This window comes from Dermochelys coriacea, chromosome 13, assembly GCF_009764565.3.
Source record: "Dermochelys coriacea isolate rDerCor1 chromosome 13, rDerCor1.pri.v4, whole genome shotgun sequence".
Classification (NCBI taxonomy): Eukaryota; Metazoa; Chordata; order Testudines; family Dermochelyidae; genus Dermochelys; species Dermochelys coriacea.
The window spans coordinates 18,670,394-18,698,094 of record NC_050080.1 but is presented as its reverse complement, the minus strand read 5'-3'; the positions used below and the strand labels follow the sequence as shown (position 1 = coordinate 18,698,094).

The 27,701-nt window shown below is 42.3% G+C and overlaps 1 protein-coding gene across 11 annotated transcripts in view; it reads right to left on the bottom strand.

Annotated features, from left to right (window-relative positions):
• SULF2 (sulfatase 2) overlaps nucleotides 1–27,701 on the bottom strand; it is a 238,962-nt gene that overhangs the window by 21,688 nt on the left and 189,573 nt on the right. For all 11 annotated transcript variants that reach the window (XM_043495701.1, XM_043495703.1, XM_043495702.1 and 8 more), the window contains 5 exons: nucleotides 25,307–25,482; nucleotides 18,838–18,966; nucleotides 17,850–17,906; nucleotides 16,731–16,860; nucleotides 5,594–5,801 (listed from right to left, as the gene is read on the bottom strand). In XM_043495701.1, the coding sequence (XP_043351636.1) occupies nucleotides 5,594–5,801; nucleotides 16,731–16,860; nucleotides 17,850–17,906; nucleotides 18,838–18,966; nucleotides 25,307–25,482 (700 nt within the window). The remainder of the gene's footprint in view (nucleotides 1–5,593; nucleotides 5,802–16,730; nucleotides 16,861–17,849; nucleotides 17,907–18,837; nucleotides 18,967–25,306; nucleotides 25,483–27,701) is intronic.

Genomic DNA, 27,701 nt, shown 5'->3' with positions numbered 1-27,701 from the left:
TCAGAGAACACACACTGCTGAAAGTCCTTTTTCCTTGCTCCCAATATATGAAGGAATTTCAGGTTAGCTATAAATTTATAGGTTCTCCCAGATTGATTTTAGGCCTAGCAGCTGAGTATCACTAACCCAGAATATACTCGCTCTTGCTGACAGGGGTAGGTCAGGTGTCTAATTCAGTTTGGAATTGTTGTTTTAATTTTTTAACTTGTATTTTCTGTTTCAGTGAGCAGCATTTGCTAGGCACTGGAATGGGCTTGGAGCCTGATCCTGCATGCCCTGGGCACCCAATAGTTCTGTATATGTTCTCCATCAGATGAAATTGTTCCTCATGATATAATGTTCTACCCAGCCCAGTGTGTCAAAGAGTACATATTCTTTCCAGTTCCCATCCTAAGAAACATGAAATATGTCATAAAAATCCAAGTACCCAGCACTAGCATCTGGATCACCCTTTTTGCAGCATTTTACCAATTTGGAGGAGAAAAAGGCTCAATTTTCAGTTATACCATTTTCTCCTGCCCTAACCATTTTCAATCCTATGAGCCAGCTTTCCACTTAGGCTGTTTAAAATAACAAACCGGAAAGTTACATTGACCTGTGTCACTTTGTGCCCACTCACACATTAATTACCTAATAAATCACATTGTGACAGCATGTGCAAGAATTCCTGATGCCATTCCAGACAATCCATGTCAACTGACACTAGCTCACCCGTTCCATTGAACACCATGCCCTACTAAGACTGGCTGTGGGAAACGTAAAGCATCAAAGCCCGGTTGTTTTACTCAAGAAACAAGAAGTGATAACTTGATCATTAAACTCCAGTTAGTCTCCCTAGGCTGATTATTTTGAAAATGCTTCCCTACTGAGGTCTACAGTAGTGTAAATGGCTTTAAAATTGCAAATGATCCCATTTACTTGAGAAGTCACTAGGGTCTCCATTCCCACAATCCCACTCCACTTTTAAAAAAAAATTGTTTTTGTATTAACAATTCATTTTTCAAACAATGACTATACCGGACTATGACTATACCTGAACTTAAAGTCATGTGGGTGTTTTTTTTGTTTTTTTTTTAAATAAAGAGAAGGTTCGGGGGGCAAAAAATCACCAATTATTGCCGTAAGCAGATACTAAAGTACTTTGCTGACTTGGGGCCTATGTTCCTAAACTTGGATTCTATATCCTATGCCTGGACATACTGAACTAACAAAGAAGTTCAGTATGTCCTTTTGACTCAGAGGTGATCTAATTAGCTTCAACTTACCCAGGAAAGAATTTTCTGTAGTATCTGGCTGGTGAATCTTGCCCATATGCTCAGGGTTTAGCTGATCATCATATTTGAGGTCAGGAAGGAATTTTCCTCCAGGGCAGATTGGAAGAGGCCCCGGAGGTTTTTTGCCTTCCTCTGTAGCATGGGGTCTCTTGAGGGAGGATTTTCTGCTCCTTGAAGTCTTTAAACCACGATTTGAGGACTTCCATAGCTCAGACATAGGTGAGGTTTTTCATAGGAGTGGGTGGGTGAGATTCTGTGGCCTGCGTGGTGCAGGAGATCAGACTAGATGATCAGAATGGTCCCTTCTGATCTTAGTATCTATGAATCTATGAACTTGTCCATCATCTCATTTGCACTAGGGAGATTGTACTCTACTCCTTCTATTAGTTTATCCATCTCATTCTGAGCACCTCCTAAGAGCTGTAATACATTTTCCAGGCCTGCGTAGGTAAGTGTATTTTCTGTTAGCAAGCTAAAACTTCTCCTTTTTTAACTTTAATTCCATGTCTTATCACTCAACATCTAGTAAAAACTCTCCCTCTTCTGAGCATATCATTGGGAACCAGAACTCCAGTGTTCTAATCCCAGGGCTAACACCAACTTCCCTTGTACCCTAACCTTACTTAACTTGTTTGCCTTTGTCTTTCTCATCAGTAAAAGAGATATAATTATACACTTAACCACCATATAGTGATGTTGTGAAGATTATTTAATGTCTATGAAGTACTGTGCAGATGTATTTAATAGTATTATGTTGTCCCCACTTAAATATAATTGTTTTGTTCTCCATATTAAGAGCCTTCAACCTGTCCCTGTAACTGAACTCTTTCTTTTCTGTGCCTTTAAAAAGTTAATTGAGCTGCAACTTCTAGTATTATTTAAAGATTATCTGCTGTGCCACATATTTAAACAGCAAGTGTAGCTGTGTAATTTCATCCTGGAACCAATAATTTTATTCACCTAAAAATCATCTTAGTAATTACTAACCATCTTGCAAGCCAAATATAATGGGAGAAAATCAATTCAAACTCTCCGTTTGAAACAGGTCATTATAGAGAAAGACTAATCTGCTAAATAATTAAGGCACTGAATTTGTGGAGTGAGACAAAAGCAACATTACAGACGAATAATAATTCTGAGCTGCCGTTTCCCTCTTTAATCTATAATTAGACTATGTACTTCAAATATATATATTAGTCTGACTCAGGTTTAAACCAGAGCCAGTGAATGGGCTTTGTGGAAAAGCACCTGATCTGTGCCACAGAAACTAGAAATGGAGTCACCCCCTTTGGATTAAATCTCTGGTTAAGAGTCAACCTTGGCACCATTGGTTGAGCGTGAGGAAAAGACATTAGAAGTAAGCAGCTTCTGGAACGAAGAGGGCACAGACCCTTATTAAAAATAAAATCACTGCAGTAACTGTTATACAGAAGAGGATAAAAGCCTACTACTGCTAACAGAATTACTCCTTTTGTTCAAGTGGTAAAGGCCCAGGCTTTTAATGCTGAAGGTCCTAGGTTCATTCTCAGTTGGTAACCCATGGCAGAGGTAGAAGAGAATGGGGAGTCATTACACATACTTTTTCTCTGAAAAAGTTTATATAGTAAAGAAAATATATGGTACAGCATCATGGATGCCATTTGAAAATGTATAGGTCCTGCAGGCACAGTCGCTCTGATGTTCAATGGTTTAGCTGAATGTTTTGTTTTCTTTTCTATTTTTTCTTTTTTAAACTACTGTATTTTTCAAAAGAATGATAAAAATCAACAAACTGGTTGCAGTGCAAATCTCCACTGGGAGAGTGGAGTGTCCTCATCACTAAAAGCACAAACAATTAGAATTAATTAGCAGTGGCTGCAGAGAGACCAAGAGGGGACCTGGAGGTGCTCTTTTCAGAATAGGGTCAGGAGGCCTGACTCCAGGGAAGCACAAAGAGGTTCTCCCTGCTGGTCCTCAGGCACATGAGCGTCGAGTGCCTTTCTTGGCTGGTGCATAAATAAAAAATTTTATTCCCCAGAGCTGTGAGGACAGTGCCTTCACTAATACTACAATTCTTTTTTAAAAATGGATTAAAAACTGATATTTCCCCCCCAGCACCAGCTCAGGCATCAAAAGGAGACACAATGGTGGGTATATTACTGACACAGTCATTCTGAGGGTACACTTACATTGCCAAAAACCACCCAGAGCTCTACATCTCAGAGCTCAGGTGAACTGACTCAGGCTCACATGGCTTGCATAGATGGATTTACCTTTTGTGGGCTTGGCTCCAAACATATTTGTGTGCCTCCATGGAGGCAATGGACCATGGCACAGGGAGGCCAGGCCCCAGAGCGAGGGGCCAGCCAGAGGCAATGGTGCATGACATGGCATGGGCAGTCCCACTCTGCCCAGCCCAGTGCAAGGGCACTATTTACAAACTGGTAGTAGCCAGATACACAGTGGCCCACCTGGCCCTCTGCTGCCAGCATGCCCCTTCCCCTCGGGGGCGGGCCCATGCTATGCCACACAGCTCCCCCCTGCCCAACACGAACACTCCCCAAGTCTCTATAGTCAGAGCCCCCCCCCGGACCTGCTATGCCCACCCCACCCCCTCCACAAATGCACAGTGCCCAGCACAACACCACCCCTGCCCAGCGCACCCCAGCTCACAACTGCCCAGCACCCTATACAGAACCCCCTAATCCCTAGTGCCCCAGCACACATCTCCCCTGCCCCCTCACAGCCCAGCACCCCCCCCAGATCCCTCAGAGACCCACTCCCCCACACCTTGCCCTCCGGCTGCACTCACCAGCCCTGCTGTATCTGCCGGGCTGAGCTAGTGTAGCAATTTCCCACATACTATAGTGCAAGAAACTGCTACCTGTAGGCATTCGCTGCTTCAGGTAGCAGTTTTGTACAATAGCAGTTTCTTACAATCTCGTGCATCAGCAACTGCTACCAGTAGCAGCACATTCCTACGGTGAGCAGTTTAATATACTACATCAGCAGCGCAACCAGGGCTGGTCCCGGGGTAGGGAATCGCTCCAGCCCCTTGGGAGTGGCACGGTCAGCCAGGCCTGTGCCTGCCCCAGCTGGGCTTCCTTAGGACCCACTCGCCTGGAGGGGCCCAGCTAAGCCCCTCCAGCCCCACCCCAACTGGTTGAGACTGGCCAGGCTTCTGCACCAGTCCCAAGTGGCTCAGCTCTGGGGAGACAGGCAGGGCCCCACAGGTGGTGGGAAGCAGAGACTGCCCAGAGCTGGAGGTGCACTGGGGTCCAGCTAGGGGTCAGAAAGGAGCCATTGGCAGGCTGGCAGGAAGAAAGGAGCAAGAGATGGGCAGGGGGAGCTAGCGGGCTGGCGGGGCTTGGGGGCACAATCCAACCGGAGCAGACCAGGGTCCTTTCTGAGCATGAGCCTGGCTCCATGGCACCATTGTAAACCCGGGACTGGTGGCTTGCTCTATGGGGCTAAAGACAGCAGTGTAGAGATTCCCACTCGGGCCAAAGCCTGGGCTCTGAGACCCACCGTCCTCACCAGGTTTCATAGCCCTGGCTTCAACCTGAGCAGGAACATCTACACTGCTTTTTTTAGTCCCATAATACATGCTCTGTGAGCAGTTGACCCAGGCTCAGACTTGCTGCTGCAGGTTTTTTTTGAAGTGTAAATGTACCCTGCGCAGCTACAGGCAATGGGCCTGAATCATCATAGACTTGCATCTCGTTTAGGCTTTGCACGTGAGCAAATAAGGTACAAACCCTGCTGAATCCAAATGGCTGTGCTTTACACTCCATTTGTATGGGTGTAAGTGACTAAACAAGGTGAAGGCAGTGGGGAATCAGACTCATTAGGCTTCTCTCATGCCACAATATGCATCCAAGGAGCTGATAGCCATAACCACATCCCTAAGAGAAGCTTCTGGATGTACATAAAATACATGCTCCACCCAGACAGGATGATCAAACAAATTCACAGTCACTAAATGCTGATGGGCAATTCCTAGTCCCACTGAAGACACCGTATTGCCCTGCTTTGGATGGCAAAGCATCAAAACATTCTACTCCCAAAGAATCCTTGTGTTCCACAGGTTGAGGACATTTTCAAATTTGGGTGTTTAATGTTAAACACCTAAATCTGTATTTATACATCTGAATCAGTGGCCTGATTTTCTGTGACAGCTGCAAGCACTGAGCACCTCTGAAAATCAGATCACTTATTCGGGTGCCTACATACAGATCCAGGTACTCTAACATCAGGCACCCAAGCTTGAGAATGTTCTATGAGCAAAGAGCAAGCCTTTTTTCTATGACAGACACAGAAGAGGCAGTGTGGTCACTTACGTTTCTTAGAGAAGAGTTTCGTTCTCTGTCCAATAGGACTCAGCTTGTATTCGTTTTCCTCACAGTTGCAGTCTTCACTTTTCCTGCTGAAATACTTGGGCATGAGATTGGAGAGCCCCTTGCTGCTGCTCGCAGCTGCCAGGTGAGCCGTCCCTTTGCACTTGTGCAGCTTGAGCTTCCCGCTGGCATCTTCTATACACTGCCATTTCTGCAAGTTACATTTGGTTGTTAGAACACTGCCACCATGCCACAGACAGGATACAAAGAGACAGACAGAGCTAGTCATTAGCGAAAACTATCTTTCAATACTGTGCCCATCACTGCGGTCACTGAGGGTCTTACCAAAAGTATAAAGCTCCATATAAGTGGATCTGCAAAAGGCTGGGTCAGTAGCAACATCTGAACAAATGCAAATGTACAACATGTCTGCAACACAAATTTACCAGACTCACCAAAATGCTAAAAACAGCCCAGGATAAATGCCATTTGTTAAATTATCTACACTCAAAATACACTGGTTGTTGCAACATTCCCATTTTCAACGCATATCCTCTTTATTCTGTTTTTGCATTTGATTTTGCTTGTAGGCAAGCTTTTTGGGTGAGTAGAATGAAGGGAGTTGCCATATTTTCTATGCACTTTATTTAGCTTGAGGACAGTTGGCTTATTACTGTAATGTAACAAAACAATCACAGTTATAAATCAAAGATTTAGAAAGCTTTTAACTGGCCAGTTGCCTTCCATACGATTGTCCTTTACACCTGGAATGCACAGTCTATCAAGTCTGGCAGAGGGACTCCCTAATTTCTAGCCTGCTGCCCGTTTCCTTGCGGACTTTACACAAAATAACTCACAACAGGGAGACCAGTCCCAGAAATGAGAGAACAAATCTTGGGACCATGGCAATGGAGAAGTGAAGTTTAGTCCCAACTTTAAAAGACTGGCAAGTTATTTCCTTTAATGCTCTCCCTTCCTACAAATCACAGCATTCTCCAGCTTGACAGAATACTACTTCATCAGTCCAGGAGGGCAACCCTGTGTGTAATCATAGCCCCACCCCACACAATACAAGGAGAGAAGCAACTTCTTTGAGACCTCCACCTCCCTTCCCTCAGTCTATGCACCTGTGGATATGTCTACACTGCAAAGAAAAACCTGAGGCACCGAATCTCAGAGCCTAGGCCAATAATCTTGGGCTTGCAGGGCTTAAAATATCAGTGTAGATGTTCCCGCTTGGGCTACAGCCTGGATTCCAAAATCGATGGATTCAGAGCCCAAGCAGGAACATTTACACTGTTATTTTTAGTTCCGCAGTCAAAGCCCCCTGAACCCAAGTCAACTGAGATAGGACACAGAGGGTTTTTCTTTGCAGTGTAGGCACACCCTGACCAAGTGTGTATCTCAGTAGCTTTTTAAGGAATACTTCTCCCAGACCTCTGGCACTGGGGGAAGATCATGAAAAAAAAAAAAGTGTTCAACTGCACCTTTCAGGCTTGATCTACCTCCCACTGAAGTCAATGGAGCAGGACTAGACTACCATAAAGTGAAAGTCTTAATTTCCACCCAAGACGGATACAATCTCATGCCATCCAATCTCTATTTAAGCCCTTGTGTATTTTCAAATTGTAAAAAATTGACCTGTAGAGCCTTTTGGTACCACTGAAATAGGTATCGGGGGGGAGGGGGGGAGGAATACAACAAACTTGCAATAAAGCAAAAGAAAAGGGCTCATTTTTAAAACACGGAAAGGTGTCAGTTACTGTCCCAAATCTACCATCACCGGAAAACCCCCGTTCATCTTGTAGTTTTTCTTGAGAAAAATTCCATTTTTTCCTCTATTACAGGGTCTCTAGATCTGAGCCTCCAGGCCTCACCAGAACTTTGGGATATTTTCAAAAGGAAACAGCAACAAACAAAAAACAACCCGCAAACCAGCAGCAGCTCTCAAGTGAAAGAATATTCTACAACCAGTTTGCTGCTCTATGAGGAAGAATAACTCAATTCCCACAGAGAGATGCTTCTGGGACTTGGGAACAAAGCTTTCATTTTCCTTTGAAATTTATACCACTATTTGCACAACAGCGAAGCAGAAAACAGCAACCCAGTCTTGTATTGCAGAAGGAGTTTAAAGAAAAGGAGTACTTGTGGCACCTTAGTTTAGAGACCTTGCACAGTCCTGGCCAACCAGAGCTTGTTTCTCCACATTCAACGTATGCTTTAATTTTTTTTTAAAAGTTCAAGAATTCGTTGCATGTCTGGTGGACTGGGAGCTACGGACTCCTGAGTTGTAATTATGGCCTGGACACAGACACCTTTTGTGGATTTGGACAAGTTGTGGGTGTGTCCTAGGCCTCAGTCTTACTCAGATTTACGCACCTGCTTAGCATTAAGCACACGCAGAATCTCATGGGACTCCTCAGATTTGTAAAGTTAGGCATTTGCAGGGTTGGGTCCTTAGTTTCTTCCTCTGTTAAAGTGGGATAAATTTACCTCCCAGGATGTGTGAGGAAAAAAGCTCTGAAGATTAAATCGCCAGGTAAGTATTTTTAAAATTACTTAATGTGATAAAATGTAACTACCCAAGTTTAAATTAAGAAATCAGTTTGCTTAATACCAGCTCTTACATTGAAGAAAGCTATATTTTTGAATCATTTTGATTCATCTGAACCTTGTTTTGGAAAATATACAGACCAGCTACATTTCCTGCTTAGTAGAACTCAGCTATAGAAAAATGATGCATCAGTAAAGAGAGCCTTTTTCATAGACTCAGCAATGAAGAAGTTAATATGACAAGATGGTAACTGCTGTATATAAGTGCCCCAATGTGTACCCCAATACAATTTATTCTCTTCTTCCTTCATCTCTAATCAAGAAAGCAAGAAATGCCCAATTTTCTCCTTCCATGTGAACTCGGAGAATTACGTTAATTTGGTGCATTTAAAAATCTCCACAGAGGAGTTTTGAGCTGTTGTGAAAGTCACTGGAAGGCTTTGTTACAAAAGCACATTTGTAATCAATAGGCCTATTTGCTGAATAAATGCACAAAGATACTGAGCAAAACTCTTCAGAAACATACATTGGACAATTGCACCAAAGAGAGAAGTTCAGAACAAACCACAAATGCTCAGAAATAGTTTGCTTCTATTTTTTCCAGAGAGGTGTGTGTACACTCAGTGGCATGCTCCCCATGGATCCTGCAATACACCCTGAGCCTGCTTCTAAGCATTAACACCCATTTTGTCAAGCAATAATAGCAGCTGCCATCATTCCTGTCTGCTGTAGAGCACGTTCACACTGAGGGAAATGAGTACAACTTTCTGTATTTGAATGGAGGGTGATTTAAACAATTCAAACTCCCAGACAAAGAGCGGTAGGTGCCCTAACAATTAAATTAGGCTCACAGTCACAAATGATGACCGCCCAACAACAAAACATAATCATTTACAAATAACAGGTTAATGAAGCTAGCCAATAAATCCAAGCAGCAACACACCCCCTTTTACCACACCCTCTTTTTTGTCTTCACTAGGAAAAATCTGGCGTGTTCTTAATTCATATGACCTAACTCATGGTAATTAACATCTTAAAAACCTTAGTGAAGATGGGCAGTTTGTAGTTTTAACCAACATTAGCAAGTCATTGTGAACACTAGGCTCCACTACGGTCTATCCCAACCTGCTGTGCAGGAGCCTAGGGTTTACAGTGACATGATACGTGCAAACTGACCTGTCTTCACTAGGATTTCAAGCTCACATTACTTACTAGGAGTTAGTTAACACGAGATCAGTGAGGGTGCACTCCCACAGAACACATATTCAAATAAGAGGCTTTTGCAGTGTGGCCTGGAAGCCATCAAGTTAACAACTCTTCATATGTCTCATTTCATATTGCTCTAGTAGAGGAATTCGATATTGTCCATATTGGGCAATGGTGCCAGTTAACCAGCTCCATTGGCGCCCACTGCCACCTATTTAGCTAGGCATACTCAAGTGCTCTCAGCCCCTCCCCCACATGTACTAATCACAGCCGTCATGATTTGGAGAAACCGAGCCCACAGTTGAATGGGCAACTTCAGTGTTATGGAAAAGTGATCCTAGAATATCACTTCACAAAGGCCCATAGTATCTCCTACATGTAGAAATAGTTGGGCACTAAAACACAAATCTAGCAGCAGATGTATAAGGAACAGATACTTTTCCTTGACACATGCAGACAATAATGTCTTAGATTTCTTCAGTGAAGCTACCCTCTTTTAACATGCACGTAACCCCTAGTGGCAGATGCATGCTGTATTTTGTATTCATATCAAGAAATCTTAATTTCCATCCCATTCCCTATCACCATCAAGTGGTTTTGCATTATTGTGCTTCAGAGCTTTCCTGTCACTAGAGCAATTACAGATGTTAATTCAAAGTCATTATTGGGGCTCCAATCAGAAATAAATAGCTGTGATCTTCGCAGTAGGTTTTTTCATGCAGTTCGCTTATTTCCTTAGTGAATCTCTCTTTCAATTGACAATGTTTTTATTTTGGAAAAAGGGGCTGATCACACAATCCTTATCAGGTGAGACTCTCCCTGAAGCCCATGGATTCCAGGACTAAGCCTTAAGTCAGCATTGTGTGTTTCAGGGGTTTCTTCTTTTGCTGACGGAAGGGATGACATCCCAGCAGGCAGTAAAGTGAGAAGTGCAACTCCATCTCTGATCAGTTAGATAGCTACAATCCTTCCTCCCTGGTGGGTTGGACTAATCAGGATAATATGGCAAAATCCTCTGGCTAGACAGGAATGAGTCACCTAGTCCACCCTCCTGTGCAGGACTGATTTAATGATTCCTAAATCATGCATAATCCATGCATCTCTAATTTTCACTTAAATATCTCCAATGTAAGTAAATCTACAGCCTCTACTGGCAGTTTGTTCTGTTGCCCAAGTGCTATCAAACTTCCCCTAATCCTTAAAATGAATTTTCCCTGCTCTATTTCATACCCATTCTCTCTTCTTCTGTCCTTGCTGATTGAAAATAATTGGTCTGTCTTGTGTACAGCATCTATTTAGATACTTGTAGACAGTTATCTCTTCCCTCAGCCATCTTTTCTCTAGACTGAACATGTCCAGTTCCTTAACCTTTCCTCACAGGTCTTATTTTCCAAATCTTTTATCTTTGTTGCTCTCCTGTGCACTCCCACCAATTTCTCTATCAGCAAAGGATGAATCAAGTTTCCTTTCCTCCAAATCATCAGTACAGAAATAATACTTCCTGCTCTTCATTCCGTTTGGCTTCTATTCCCTTACACTGGTTGATGACTTGTGAAACTCCTGACCAGTAATCTTTCTGAGCTCAAATTCAGCTTCATCAAGCACTGCATACAATTCAAACCTTAAAAATACAAGATGAATGAAGGGAAACTTACAGACAGGAAGATGAAATTTAGGATGCTTCTTGGCATAATTATGAAATAGCCGTTAGCTACAGTCAGCTATATCAACACATGACCATGAATGAAAATTTACTCAGTGTCTGAATTTAAATATTGACGTTCTATAATTAATTTATTAAGACTATTAGTATTTGTACTATGGTAATGTCAAGAAGCCCCAAATGCAACTGCCTCCCATTGAACTAGGTGCTGGACAAACACAATGAAGGAGAACCTCTAAGCAAAAGACCTTACAATCTAAATAGGCAAGACCAAGGGTAGGAGAGGAATCAGGCAGAGAGAGGTGAGGTGGCATGTCGCAGGTCACACAGCAGGCAAGTGATGGAACTGAGGTTAGAACCCTCATCGCCTGACTTTCAAGCTCAGCATGCTGTCCACTGCACCACACTGCTATTTGTGTCAGGGTATTTGGGTTTTGTTGTTGCTGAATTATATTGACTTTGGCCAGTAACTTGCTCCTGTTATCTTTACTGAAAGGGATTCAAAAACACATCCCATAATTAACAGGAAGTACAAATGTTATCTAGGTTCCATGAAGCAGTTAAGGTCAACAATAAAACCCAATACAAGTAATATAATGGTTATCAACAGAGGATATATCTTTATGGGCTATTTCTGGCTAAACAGAAAAGATTCATACACTTTAAGGTCAGAAGGGACCATCATGACCATCTAGTCTGACCTCCTGCACATTGCAGGCCATAAAACCTCACCTACCGACTCCTGTAATAGACCCCTAACCTCCATCTGAGTTAGTGAAGTCCTCAAATCATGGTTTAAAGACTTGGAATTACAGAGAATTCACCATTTACACTAGTTTAAACCTGCAAGTGACCCGTGCCCCATGCGCAGAGGAAGGCGATAAACCTCCAGGGTCTCTGCCAATCTAACCCGGGGGATAATTCCTCCCAACCCCACTGATCATATACTGCAATAAGAAATAGATAGATAATCCTTGAAAACAACATTTAGGAAATCTCTGTGATTTTAATTTTCAATAAGGGACTGGAAACAATCAACAATGCCTCATTATTTTTAATATCTGAACAAGTTATTTCTTGTTTTAATCACATATTAAGGCCCAGATCCTATGAGACATTGAGCATCATGGATCTCAGAAACTCTTCAGAGGAGATTCCACTGGCTTGATAGCTCACTTGGTCACACATGCCATACTGCTACAGAGGCTAGATTCCTGAGTAACTTCCAGGATTAATCTCCGTGAGCCAGAACATCACGAAGACAGACAAATAGATGCCCTACTGTGTATACTCTTTTCATCTATTGAAGGAGAGTGCTGTGCACTGTGGTTCAGTTCCCAATTACAGCCAAGATGTGCTCTGCCAGGGTGCAGGAACCAGCGAACAGAGGGAAAAAGGGAGGTCTAAGCCACCTTTCTACTTCTCTAATCCTGGGGCCAGTCAGGGGCCAGTTTAGCCTCCAACATAATAATTATGCTGACAGGAATAAAGCCCTAGGGAGTGCTCTGCCAGCCACAGATCACCTTACTACCTTTATGCCACCTGAGTATTTTCTTACAATAGGCAGCGGTTCTCAAACTGTGGGTCGGGACCCAATTTTAATGGGCTGCCTTAGACTTTCTGGGGCCTAGGGCTGAAGCCAAAGCCTGGGGCCAAGCTGAAGCCCAAGCCCTACTGCCTGGGTCAAAGCCCACTGCCTGGGGCTGAAACCCTTGGGCTCAGACTTCAATCCCCCCTCCTGGGGTCGTGTAGTAATTTTTATTGTTAGAAGGGGGTCGCAATGAAGTTTGAGAACCTCTGCAAGAGGGGAATCTAAAGCACCCCCTGCATAGCACAAGACAGCCAGAGGGAGGGCTGAGTAACTAGCCTTCCACACGCAGAACTGTTATGCGGGAGGGAACTGGAGATGGACTCTAAATTCTCCTGGAGAAAACATCAGTGCAAAAGGAAGCTTTTTAACCCTACACAAAGACATTTTGAGCCATAAAAAGTAGCACAACAAAGAAAGAGCAGGGGATGAAGAGGAAATACTGCCAACTCACACATCTGTTTTTCTTAGCAAATGGTTAAACACAATTATCCCACATCACATTATTTAAAAAGGAAATGTGCTATTTTTTAAAGGTATGGACTAGATTCACTCTAGTGATCTTCTAGCTGAGTGGGTGAAACACGCTAAGCAAATGTGTGTAATTACTCAAATGGGAGTCCTTTGTGCAACTGTTATGATGATACTGAGGAGTTGCTGGGATTACTCCACAGAGCAATGCTGATATCATAATTGGCTTCCACAAAAGCATATTAATGCAGGCCGGTAGATAAAAGTGGGTCAGCTTCCACTTACCAAGTCAGTATAGAATGTAAGGCTGAATTGCAAAGAAGAGAAAGAAATTGTGTGCAAGCCATTAGGTGTTTGGATAAATGTTTTTTATTTCCTGTGAGAAGGAAGAGCTCATCCCCCCTTTAGATCTCTGAATATGAATTCTGAACTGTTCTTTCATCTGGGGCTACAGTTGTCCTTTGTTGGATATAACTAATGCAACACTAGCTGCAAAAGAAAACCCGGAAGGCTGCTACATACGTTCCCATAGCACTCTGTGGGTATTTGCATTCACTAGTGTCAAACCCCCACCCAAGAGAGACTTTGTATCAAGGGTTTTTAACGACACAAATGGTCTCAGTGCCCTCTTATTAATCTGATTACCGTTCAAGGAGAATTTTGTAAGGGGGAGAAATGACTTAACAGTTCAGGGTTGCAGGGACTGGAGCAAAATGCTATTTGTAGTGATGGTAGCTGTGTATACAAAGGAGAATTATAAGCTCTCCACTTTGCATTCAACACTCTCCTTACCTCCCCTCCATCCAGAACTCCATCCTCCTCTTCTCTTACACCTCCTGCCTGGTCCTAATGATCTACTTGTGCCTCTCTTCTAGCTTTTCTTTTGTCTCCTTCTCAAGACTTCCTACCACCTTTCCTACTATCCTCTGTGCTTGGAGCATCTCTCTTATTAACAGCCTGGTCCAAAACCCAGTGAAAGACTCCCAATGACTTCAGTGGACTTTGGCCAAGGCCCTAATCCTGACCAAGCTACATTCCTCCACCCTTTATAATAGGATCTCAAAAAAATCCACCTATTCTATGAAGCACTCTGGCTACTAGGAGCTGCTTAGTATTAAATGCCCTCAACCTCTCATTGGGAATCCACCTTATGGGACCAGGACCGTGGGCGTGTCTACATGAGCATTTAGTTCACAGCAAACTGGGGTGTGAATCTATCCGGCACTAGCCTGCTGCCACACACTAACAATTCATTAGTTTGCTTTGATCTAGTCCTCTTCACTTTGATCTAGTCCCAGACCAAAGACGACTGGATCAAAGCAAACTAAATGAATGGTTAATGCAAGGCAGCAGGGTCCACAAGGACAGTTGGTCTGCAGCAAGCTAGTACTGGGTAGATTCACACCCCAGCTTGCTGCAAACTAATTGTTTGTGTAGAAGAGCCATGTGTTTGTATTGTAACTACTGCACCTACACTTTAAACTTCTCAGGACTGGGATTTGTTATGCATTTGGCATATTTTACCTATCGTGCAGGGCTGTCTATATCAACAGCCCCAAACAAATAATAATATGCCCTCTTCAAGGTTTGTCTTGCTTTATTCTGAAGTCACTTAGATGCACCCATATTTAGGGACAAATTCTGCCCATAGACAACATATTCATCTCCCATTGCACTTTCTGCCTAGACAGAGCACTAGGGCATGTTCTCTATAGCAAGGGTTGACTAGATTGAGATTCCCTGGGGAAAGCATCCCAGGGTCTAACAGACTTGACTGTTAGGCAATTTTTCCTGATGTCCAACTTAATTTCTCTTTTGCTCAATATCATCTCATTACTTCCAATTACATCTTACTGAAATGCAGAAAACAATTATTTCCCTTTCTGACTACATGGACATGGCAAACCCATCTCCCAGTATCACACCTCTCCTCTCAATTTACCAAGAATTCTGGGTAGAGATTTGACCCCTTTTCTCACTTTTGCTTGATGTCAAAAGTATTTTACTATTCACAAATACGTAAGTGTGTGCACATGCATGTGTGTTACCATACACAGACTGACCCCCACCAAGGACAGTGACATGCAGTAATTTCAGGGAAAAAAGCGTGCATGCAGCTATGTAACCTCTTACAAGGAGACAGTTCCAGTGTCTATCTGAACTTGCGTGAAAAATCTTGACCCTTCAATCCCTACTACAAAGTTCCAAGCCACAGGGAAGAGAATAGCCTAAGAAAGAAGTTGAAACAGCCCTCGCAGGATACATAGTGATGGGAACAGAATAGCTAAGTTTCCCCAGAAACTTTGTAACAGAAATAGCTAACATTCCCTCTGACTTCTTCAAGAGCCTGACAACTTTAAATATCTACTGTTTGTTCCTATTCATGTGGAGCACCAGCTCAAAAGAAATGATGGCAATAATCAGCTGCACCAAAGTTCATACCAGTGAGACTTCAGTACTTTGGACTTTGAAAAAGAGAGGAATATGACCTCTTGTGCAGTTAGACCTAAAAAAGAAGCCATAGAAGGAAAAGGAAGCTTGGAAAATCAGCTCTGGGAAAGGTTCTTACTGAACGTTTCTGATCATCTGAGTCAGATCCAAACAGCTGAGAAACTATGGGTCAATTCACAGGTGCACTGAGCACAAGATTGGTGCAGCTGTCAGTAGGGGAAGAGGTGGCCAAGGGTGGCTTTACACTACATTTTACTGTCCTTCCTGATCCTAGGACTGCCCCCTGGCACAAGTTAAAGCATCCACAGGGCTGATGTAACATGTACCAACTCATACTGGCCCCCTAGTGGCTATTACTCTGGTGAAACTTACTAAACCTATTACTAGAAACAGTGCATCCTAGCCCTGGGAACACCCCCTTCTGGCTTCTACACCAGGAGGAATCCTATTTAGGACAGGCTTGTGGTACTTTTGCACCACTCTGTGTCTGCACAAAGCAACTTTATATGGGGCTGAGGATATGCCTTCTGTTCCTAATGGTGTACTATAATCATTTGCCGAGATTCTTCTATGTAATTTGGGTCTGGGCTGTGGACATTTTCAGTTTGTATAGCAAAGTTACTTAACAGTCATAGAAACCACAAGCACAATTGACCAATCAGACAGCTAAGCATTCATTCTCACACACAGTTAACACATGAAGTCGTGGTAATTGTGTATGCAAACTATGGTTTTCATGGTATATTTGTATTAGTGATGGGGCACATGGAGCCCAGATTAGACTTTTTTTATGTTAGTATATTTAAATTTAAATTCAAATTCAAATAATTAAAAAAATATATATGAGATCATAGCAAAGGGAACTATGTACATTTGGAATAATTTTTCCTGTGGTGTTCAATGTGAATTTTCAACACTAACGTATCCTGAACTTCATTCCGTTTGGGGAACAGAACGTTAAAATAATCTAGGCCGTTCTTTTACAGTAGCTGGGAATCGATACATAGGCACTTGAATAAGCAATTTCCTGACTGCCAGTCAATCTCATAAATGCTGTAATATAGTTCTGAGCAAAGGCCACAAAAATGAGTCACTTGATTTATAAGCCGACATTGAGAATGAGGTGAAGGACGTTATCACAGTTTGCAAGTGGTGTTAAACTTAGCTCTTGATATAGCTTCTTGCACTGTGTGCTAAATATGCCTCACCTGCCCAAGCTGTTCACAGGCGGTCTGATACTCGGCTCGCTGGCAGAGGTCTTTCACACGCTGGTATTTGGGCAGGAAGTTTTCTTCTTGACCATCCACCTTCTCATTCTCTCTCTTATGCAGTAATTTACTGGAGGGGAAAAAACAGTGCATTCCATTAAGACTCATTTGAAATACTACACAGGGTCTGCCGGAGTGGCTCAGACCATCTCTGTCGGTGTCCTGCTTCTCCCAGTGGCCAAAATCTAACGCTCCAGAAGAAACTGAGTCCACTCCACTTCTCCCATTTGCTTTGAAAATGCACCAGGCTACTAGAGCTATCCTGCAAATGTGGGAAGGTGAGACCAACTCCTTTTGTGACCCATGCTGCCTCCTCAAGTGGGAGATTTGATTAATCCAATAAGAGCATGCATAACTACAACAGTTAACAGAGCTGGGTGCACGTAAGAACCCTAAAATCAGAACATCCCCACATTTTATGGAAGGAGGAGTTTCAAAATCCAGACCCCAAACGCAGAGCAGAAGCTTGGTGAATGCCTCTCTCTAGCTAGGAGTGTTAATAAAATGATGCAGTCCCTTCAAAAACCCAGCTGACCACAAAAGCCTGATCTGCAGAGGTACTGGTTCAAGGTGACCATACCCTCCTGGGTTCCATGGAGCTATACTCTGCAAGTGCTCAGTGTACATCCTTGTACGTAAACACAGAAGTTGGGGGCAGGACAGATGTGGGGGCAGGGCTAATCGATCTGCAACTAGGAACATCAATCAGCTTACACCCCCTTCGCATGCAGGGTGCGGGATAGCAGTCATGGAGCTGCTCCCACTCTCTGGTATGCAGGGAGCGAGGAGGGGGCAAGGATTCATTCCTCTTCACCCCAGAACTGGCACCAAACCTATGCGCAGCACACTTATGCCGGCTGTGTGCAGGGACCAGGGCTAGCACAAAGCTACCATACAGTCTCTCCTATCATAGACTCATTGGCATTAGGGGTATGACAGCAATGCCACTACCAGTGCAGGGATGTGATCATAGCCATGGGCTTTCACAGGAGGCTCCAGCCATGCAGGATTCTCCTATTTAGAGCGACTGAGCTCTGTGATTAACTTTTTCCTTCTTACCCTCTCTCCACAAGGAATGAATCTCTCCACACCTTCATCTTTTTTTTAAAATGGAACCTATAAAAACAAAATTCTCATGAAAACCAGCCTCTCCTCCCTTCCTCCCCATTGCTCCTCCAGAAACACAACCCACTTCTCCCGCAGGAACGTGTAACTGTACAAAACAGACAGATGTGTGTCATCAGTGTTAATCACAAAGGAAAGTGGGACGGATTTGTTCTCATGGGGACAAAATCCACAATGGAGTCACAGACTATAGTCACGGTTTCTATACAAAAACCACTGAGGCACTGAGAGATTAAGTGATTTGCCCAAGGTCACAAAGGATGTGTGTAATTAAATTTAGATTTTCTGGATTCCAGGTCAGTGCCTTACTTGCAAAACCATCCTCCTGCCCCGACAAAAGCCCTTTCCTGACCCAAATGCTCTCCTCCACCACAAGCGCACATCTCCCCACTCCCTCTCTCCTTCTCCAGTTGCCTGTCACAAGCACCCATGTGAATCTTCTCCCCGAGCTTTTTCAGGTGGAGGTGTTGAGGGTACGTCTCAGAAAATAATTATGTATTTCCAATAACAATATAAACAACACAGAATCTGACTTTATATAAAGCATCGATGTATGATTAGTTTTTACAGTTTAAACAATAATAAAGGCTTCATTTAAAAGACATAGCTATAAATGATGCCACAGACACATTTAAAATCTGTAACTCGTGCAAACAGAAATATCCCTATGACCAAAGGCCAGTTCACACTCACACACATTATGTTTTTCTATCAGAAAGGCAAATGTTATATAGCGAATAGATTCATCTGGCCAACTAAAAAATTGAAGTCAGTTAAATAGCGCTGAACAGGTCTGTAGATTTTCCTATGAAACATGTCTAGTCTATATCTGTAATTCATTTAGTTTCCCCTTACATTTGTCTGCAGATGGCTGAACACAGACACACAGATACACATAGAGACACAAACTTCTTTTCTTTACCTATTAACTGGTCTGTCAGAATCCAGCAGTTTTAGAATGGATTTACCATCCATGTCAGGTGGAATGTCCAAGCCTGCAATATCTAGAATTGTAGGAGCAAGATCAATGTTCAATACAATGTGAGGATTCCTGAAAGAAATATATAAAGACCCTGCTTAGAGAATCTTTGTGGAAATTGTGAACTACCAGCTTAACCCCAGCCCCTCCACAGAGGATATGGGATCTGAAAAAAGCTTAATCTGTGACATCAGCACAGAACAAAGGGAGATATTATCCAATCAAGTCGGGTATTGAAACGGATTAACATATACAATATTACAATATTTAAATTACCCCCAGATGCATAACCCCAAGAGAGGCTAATGTGAAGACTTAGTTCTAAAGTAATAGCATTTCAGATTGAATATGAAAAAAGGTTTATAAGGCAAAATAAGTTAATGAGTAAAAGGAAGGGTTCAACACTATTCTGAAATGTTAAAAAGCACATGATAACTCCTGTGGTGTCTTAGAGAATTAATGTGCAAGTCCTCTAAAGTGATGATTTTATTAAAAATAAAGCCTGGCAAATAGAACACACTTTGTCTATTTCAACATATATCACAAAAACAAATATCTGGGCCTATGGCACTGAACTGTTTGCTACACAGAAAGAGTAGGGAGAAGAAATATCCTGTCTCACTACGCAAAGGGAACAGCTAAAGGATTGGTTATTATAATTAAGAGTGTGTGAGAGGGAGGGAGAGACAAAAGATAGACAAGATGGAGGCAAAAGGAAAATAGAGCAGAATAACTCCAATTGTGAAAGTTCAAATGTAATAACAGAGCCATCCTATATACCAGCCTCTTCATTCTGCAAAGTACTGATACAGTCAGGCATTCAGTGCCACTAGGGCAGTTAAACAATTTAGTAATGTACTCCTTCATCTCACTCCAAAAGCAGATTGAAAAGAGTTACAAAGGGATCTCACTAAACTGGGAGACTAGGCAACAAACTGGCAGATGAAATTCAATGTTGATAAATGTAAAGTAGGGCATATTGTGTTCACCCTGGATTTGAGGGGTGCGTTTACCCCAGAATGTGATTAAGCCTATTGCAATCATATTATTTGCATTCAGCCACCATGAATTAATAAAATAGACCACCACATAGTTAATGGTTAATTTAAAAGCAGGGTTTCTGGAGGCAAGGTCAAAACTAGCTGCAGTTTCCGCTCAACAGAGTGGGAGGAGGGAAGAGAAAAAGTCAACAATTGAGACTGAAAGAGGATAAGTGGACAAGTACCTTGAATTTGGGCGCCTTTGATATAAAGTTTTTTATGACTAAGATTGTTAGGAATGTTTGTTGATAAATAGTTTACTGAAAGGTAGGAAAAGTGATGACCCAGTAGGGGGTCACTATGGTTTTTGTGTTTTGTAATAGTTAGTTATAAAAAGGACTAGATAATATAGTGTGCTTTGGAGAAGTCCTCTGAAGCTATCCTAAGAGGCACTTTTTTCTGACACCTTTTCTCCCCGGCAGGTAAGCAACTAGCCACTACAGACCTGCTGTCAATTACTCAATACTGTACCAGAATTTAGATAAATATATGGGATGTTCTAAACCTAGTGCATGCATCTGTGTGTGCTTAAATCTAATAAACTGTAGTTCTAGATAAACAGCACGCTTACTTGTCCCCATTAAGTCATTCCTGACACTCATTGGAGTGAAACAGTTAAAGTTACCACTGCTGTGGGTTCTGAAAATCCTGGGTAACAACTGGGAAAACAATCCCAATTGTACATACAAAATGATGGGGTCTAAATTAGCTGTTACCACTCAAGAAAGATCTTTGAATCATTGTGGATAGTTCTCTGAAAACCTGCTCAATGTGCAGCGGCAGTCCAAAAAGCTAACAATGTTAGGAACTATTAGAAAAGAGATAGATAATAAGATGAAAAAATATCATAATGCCAATATATAAATCCATGGTACGCCTACACCTTGAATACTGCATTTAGTTCTGGTTGCCCCATTTCAAAAAAATGTATCTTAGAATTGGAAAAGATCCAGAGAAGGGCAACAAAAACGACGAGGGGGATGGAAAGCTTCCGTATGAGGAAAGATTAAAAAGACTGGGAGTGTTCAGCTTGAAAAAGAGACGATTAAGAGGGGATGTGATCGAGGTCTAAAAATTATGACTGGAGAAAGTGAATCGGGACGTGCTATTTACCCCTTCACATAACACAAGAACCAGGGGTCACCCAGTGAAATTAATAGGCAGCGGGTTTAAAACAAACAAAAGGAACTACTAGTTCACAAACTGCAGAGTCAACCTGTGGATCTCATTACCAGAAGATGTTGCGAAGGTCAAAACTATAACCAGGTTCAAAAAAGAATTAGGAGGAGAGGTCCATCAATGGCTATTAGCTAACATGGGCAGGGACACAGCCCCATGCTCTGGTTGTCCTAAGCCTCAAACTTCCAGAAGCTGGGAGTGGCCAACAGGGGATGCTTAACTCGATAATTGTGCTGTTCTGATCATTTCCTCTGAAGCAGCTGGCACTGACCACTGTTGGAAGACCGTGTCCTGGGCTAGATCCAGTATAGCCGTTCTTAGGTTCTTACTTTCAACCTGGTTCTGTAGGCATCACTAGAGTGCTTCTCACTAACTGAATGGTGCCACACCTCAGAAAATAAACTTTTATTTTAAATACATTTAAGACCCACTTTTGTTACAATTACAATATCATGAAAGCATGTACTGTTTGCTGCTTTCCCATCATTTCTTATTCTTATGAACACTTGGTATCACTTAAAAAAAATAAATGGAGACACTACAAAAAAGTGGAAAAAAAGCAAAAATGCTTTTATGCAGAAAATCTATTTTTGTGGCTTTGAGGACCAGGAATTACTGACCCCATGCTTTGCAGACAAAATACAATAAGGATAGTACCATAAAGGCAGCTACAAAGCTTGGAGTAGATTTTTAGTTTAAAATAAAGGACAGCAGAACCTTGCTAATTCAGACTAGTGAATGAGAGACCACTTGAGAATTACTGAATTTTGAGATTTAGCAAGAGAAAAGACAATGATAAGAGTAAGGATGTTACATTTGTTCATTTTCTTGATACACGTCATTTTATATTAATTACTAGTAAATGTTGTGTCGTATACTCGGTGGTAGTAATGAAGGCTTAGTAATGACACCTCACTACAGTGACTGCTATTAAATCTTTGCTGATAAGGGAGGGGAGAGAATGCAATTATGTTGTAAGAAACATAATATGTATTCATTAGCAAAGTGTAGATTAAAAAAGTTCTACTATATATGGAAATACAGGCTCAATGACAGCATCAATTTCCTATCTAATACAGCCTCTCTCCACGGGACTTCATTTTTCTCTTTTAGTGTGATGAACTCTGCTCTAATTAGGTCTTTTCAGTGTCTGATTCCTGTGTTCCTAATAAAAATATTTTCTATCATCAAAAGGTATTCAAACAGAAAACCCAATGGGTTCTGTGAGGTGTCATTCACTGGTGATTTAAAATGCATCTATATCACCAGACTAAAAGGAAGTTCAAAAGGAAATAGCAGTATTAAGACTGAGGCAAGCCACAGATCTCCCACCTTCCTACCTAATTATCAGGGCCAAAGGGAGCTTCAAGACATACTAACCCTACTACCTAGATAATCTACTGTGGAGCCCAATATAACACCATAAAGGGTCCTCCCCTGGAATGATAAGGAAAGGACTTAATAGTAGAGAGGAAGTGGTGCCAGCTAACATCCCAATGTATGTAAGCAGGAGTGTACTGAGGTCTGCCCTGTTTAATATGGAAAAAGGCTGCACAATCTTAACACAGCCACCTCTCCAGCCAATGCTCCAAGTGATACAGGGCTTGGCTTCCTCTATCTATCTTATGGTTTTTATACCCCGTCCTCCAGCACTGTACTATCTAAGCATCTTACACATATAATCAACAGCAAAGTCCCTAATGCGTTTCATGGAGTCTCTGGATCCTCATCTCTCATTTCATACCCACTCTTCTTCCTGTGCCTTACATTTGTCTCAAGCCTGTCTCCCCTAACTGCTCCTTTGGTCTCCTCCCCACACTCATGGCCTCACACCTCTTCCTTCATACCACCTCTAAAGCTTGGAAGAGCTTTCTATTTCCCCATTCATCCTCCCCTCCTTCATTACAGCAGGGACACAACTGGGAGGGGGGGAAGGGAGAACCCCACCTTAGCCACTGACCGGAGCTTCAAATTTGACCCAGCCACCCCACCCTGACGGAAGAGCAGCCAGTCCAAATGTGACGGTTCTGCAACCTTGTACACCTACTTGGGCCCTCCACCTTTGCAGTCCTTCCAGTATCCCCAGAGAGAAGTGGAGCGGGGGCACCAAAACGCACAGTCCCCAGAAGGGTAGGGTAGGGGGATGGAGATTGGATTTGGGCTTTTGGTGATTCCTGGAGGGGCAGAGACGCAGAAGGCGAATGGGATCTGGGGCTCCCAGAACAGCCTGGCCCCGGTGGGGATGGTGCTCTTCAGCCTGAACAGCTCCTTGGGTAAGTGCTCTGTACAGGGAGGAGAGCTCAGAGCCGGGTGCAGGGCAGTGGTGGTGGGGAGAGAAGAGCATGTGGATGAGAGTGGAAGCAACGTGTGAGAGCTTAGGACAGGGAGCAAAGGGAAACACTAGAGACTGGGCATGGGGGCAGTGGGGAAAGGGTATGGTGGGGAAGATCTCTGGGCCCCTTCCTTATGCAAATTGTAGTTATGCCCCTGCTCCACAGACATATCACTCCACCAGATCTCTTCTTAAAACCCATGTCTTTCACATAATTGTCTGCTCAGCACCTCTGAAAATTAGGCCACTGTGTTGCTATTGAAGTATTAGCTTTTAAAATTATACTAGGAGCTCTTTGGGACAGGGACCATGCACAACTACTGCAGAAATAAGTAATAATTCCATGTCAAGGGATTTTGGCATGACACTTAGAATATTTAAAACTTTCTTACCTTTTTTCTCATACTATGTATTAATCAGTAAACTAAATAAAACCTTTAGGATATTTTTAAAGAGATTTGCTACTCTATTACATTCTTAATATTAGTTGCTTATAGCTTTTCCTCTGTAGTAGAAGGGGAAAAAACTTGTGGAAGGAAGATTTTATTTGTGGTAATTATGCTAAAACATGCACATTGATATAAATAAAAGGCAGAAAATTATGGCACTCTGTCCCAAATCATTACTTCAGTGAAAATATTTGCTATTAAAATAATTGCTTAGAAAGTATATTTACATAATTTCTTAGCTGATCAAAGCTACCTTTTTAATTAACAGTCATATTCTGCATTCTCATGTGTCACGGACAAACAGCTTAACTGTGTAATCCCAAAGGATAAACAAAGGAAAACTTTCTGTAGAGGTCATATATGGAAAATACTACGTTCATTTTTCTTTACAAGCTGCAACAGGAAAGCATAGTGATTCTATTCTATCCATTAATTAATCTCGGATAACTATCTACAGTGGCAGTGAACATATAAAGTAAGGCTACCTGGCAAATATCATGGCCAAGAGACTGACTGAAATGAACAGAAGAAAGGACTAGGCATTTCCATGCCATATCACACCAAACTTGGACTGGATGCCAGCCAAAGGGCTGCACAGCAACTTGGGCCACTCACCTGGGCAAGGGACCAGAGTTTGTAAAAACCTGGTTATACACTAGAATGGGCTACCGGTCCTTGAATCATGTAGGAGGTGACCAGGAAGTGAATGAGGAAGGGCAGGGAATGGGCAGAACCTTGGTTCCATCTCCCCACTCACAGGCCAGTGCAGCTGAGAAAGTGCAGGGGTTGTCAATTCACAGCTGGTACAGAAAACAGCAAATTACTACACCCACAGGGCAAGAAGGAAGCAGGAGAAGGACTGTGATGCAGGAATTTCTCTTAGGCCAGGTCTACACTAGGAGCGCTTTGCCAGTAGACAGTACTATAAGTTATACTAGTAAAAATGTACAGTTTCGCTGGTATGGCTGCATCAACACTTGGGGCTTTTTTTGGCACCACTGCACCTTCAGGATCACACCTGACATAGCTATGCCTGCAGAAGTGGAGACCTAGCCTTTGAGTCACAATGCCTCCTGGGACGGTGCAGTTTCTGAGCTACCCAATGCTCAGGGATGTGTCTCATGTCACAATCTCTTATGTCCATGCAAAGCTCGCATTGGTGTACTCAAAGGAAGTGAACTACACACTCCCCTAACTATCATGCCCAATGAGCTGATAAAAAACAAAGGTTCTATCTTTCTCTGTCTCAAACTCAGCACATTTTTAAATCTGATTGCACAGTTGTACTTCATTGCATGGTGTTTTTAAGCCCCTGGTACACGGCCACTGACCTCATGTTCCTGTGCATATCAATCATGATTATCAGACCAATAAACCAAAAGCAATTCAGGAGCTGAAAAACAAAGACTTACAAGGAGCCGGCCTCCACATTCGGACCTCGCACATAAAAAGGAACTCTGATATCAAACTCGTAAGGCATGGACTTCCCTTTCACCAGTCCAAACTGCCCAATATGATAGCCATGGTCTGCTGTATATATTATATAGGTATTGTCTAGTTCACCTGTTTCAACCAATGTATTATAAATCTGAAAAAAAAAAAATTTGCACTAAACAACAGTATAAATAATATTTGAAATAATTCTGTGCATAAAAGTGTACACATATATACTGTATAACAGAGTTGGATGTTCTTAACTAGGAAATTCTAACAGACATCGAAGCACCCTCATTAAGCAACTATCCTGATTAAAAGAAGAGGCCATTTTCTTTGAAAGAACAATCTATAAATACTTAAAATGCAATAGAATAATACTTTACTGAATGAAAATAGTGACTACACATTTCAGGTCAGATTTTCAAAAAGTTCAGCTCCTATGTAGGAATCTAATTTGAGTTGACAGATTTTCAAAAGTACTTTGCACCCAGCATTTTCCATTGGAAATTTCAAATTCTGGCCACTTATTTAGGTGCCTAATTGGGAGCTGTTGCATACTGAGTTCTTTTGAAATTCTAGCCCTTTATCTTCTTTAAATTTGTATTTGGCAAACTCTCTTAAAATGAAACCATTTAGAATTTCACACCTATTTAATACTTGGTTAAATGCCACTCGACCATTCAAATGAGTTCCATTTACATAGAAGGTTCGCAAACTCTCCCAACTAAACAGCAGATACTGCCATTCACTCTTGCTATCTGATAAAGTAAGTGTTTCAACCTTAACTCTGAATCCTATTGTTCTTAGGGGGGTTAAATGGGCCTCTTTAAGTGAATATTGAAGTGCATCAATGCACAGCACTAATGACCGGTCATCACCTGATGTTTCATCTTCAAGGTTTAGTCAGTTTCCATCATCTCATGCGGATTTAGCAATGTGGTACTACAGCAGATTTTCTTTATGGTAATATCATTCCCTGTCCCACATCTGAGATCTGTGATTAGAAAATATGGGCCTGATTTTGCTCTCACACTTGTGTGTATCAGGAAAAACTGCACTGGAGTCAAGGTAGTTTCATCAGAGTAAATGAAGTCAGACCAGTAATAGTATGTGATAATATGGACAAAATGTTAAAGATAAAATGTGACTCCTTTTTGAGATGTTAGCCTGAATCAATGTGTTTGACGTTCCATGAGGAAATGGTATAGACTCACATAAAGACAAATTCTTATAAACGTTTTGACTGCAATCTGTTTAAATAAGCCACAGTGACCTATTAGAGCCATTGGTATCTGCCATGCGCTCAAAATATGAACAGACATTTTAAGGGATGTTTGGTACGTACAATTTCATTAAAAACTGTGGTTAAAACTACAAAAGATTAAGTTTCAGTCTGGAGTGAAATGTACACCCAGTAAAATCATCAGGAGTGAAACCACCTTGCTAACTAGCACACCCTAAATACATTGGTGCTAGCAGGTGACTCTGTGACATGGCTTCTCTAAAACTGGTGTCTGACCGACCAAAGCATATTTTTAGCAACCAGGACCGAGCATATTTTCCTGGGTTATTATGCCCAATTAAGTATTAGTAATTATAATACATTACTAACAGATAAGTCTCATCCTTGCCTTATTGGACTCCCCTTATTGTTATCTTTTGTGGATAAGATTTCCAGGAGATATGAAGCAGTAAACTGCAATATCTTCAAGATTAGCCTTTCTGTACTTTGAAACAAACCCATCCTTTTTCCACAGTAGCAGCCAGCTGATCCATAGGTTCCTTTTCAAGGCCCACTGACACACAGCTTGCACTGTGAGGTTTCAGAAATCTTATTGTTACACAATGCTGGCAATCTAGAAAGTCTGCCTGTGTTTTTTAAAATATGTGTAATCAATGTGCCACTGTGGGCTAGACTCACAAAGGAACTTAGCTGTGGAAATGCTGTGTCACCATGCCTAATTTTTGGCACTTAGAAAAATCACTGGAATTCACAAAGCCTGAATTAAGCACCTAGGTTCCCTGTACAATGAATGCGGAGAAACAGGCACCTCAGAATGGGATTCACAAAAGCCAGCATGCTAGGCAGCTCCTACCTAAGCTAGTCAATGGAAGATGCCAAGAGGGAAAGGGGGGAATGTGTAAGCCACACCCCTCTCAGAGTGTTCAGTACCTAAATGGGGGGTGGTGGGGAAAGGAGGAAGATGAGCTCTCCCATAACTTTCAGCTCAGTGGTTAGGGTACTCACCTGGGATCCAGCTCAAAGCCTCCCTCTGTCTGAGGGCAAGAAGGGATTTGAACAGGGCTGTGCCACCTCTCATTTGAGTGCCCTACCCACTGAGCTGTGGGATAGTCTGATGTGGGGCTCCT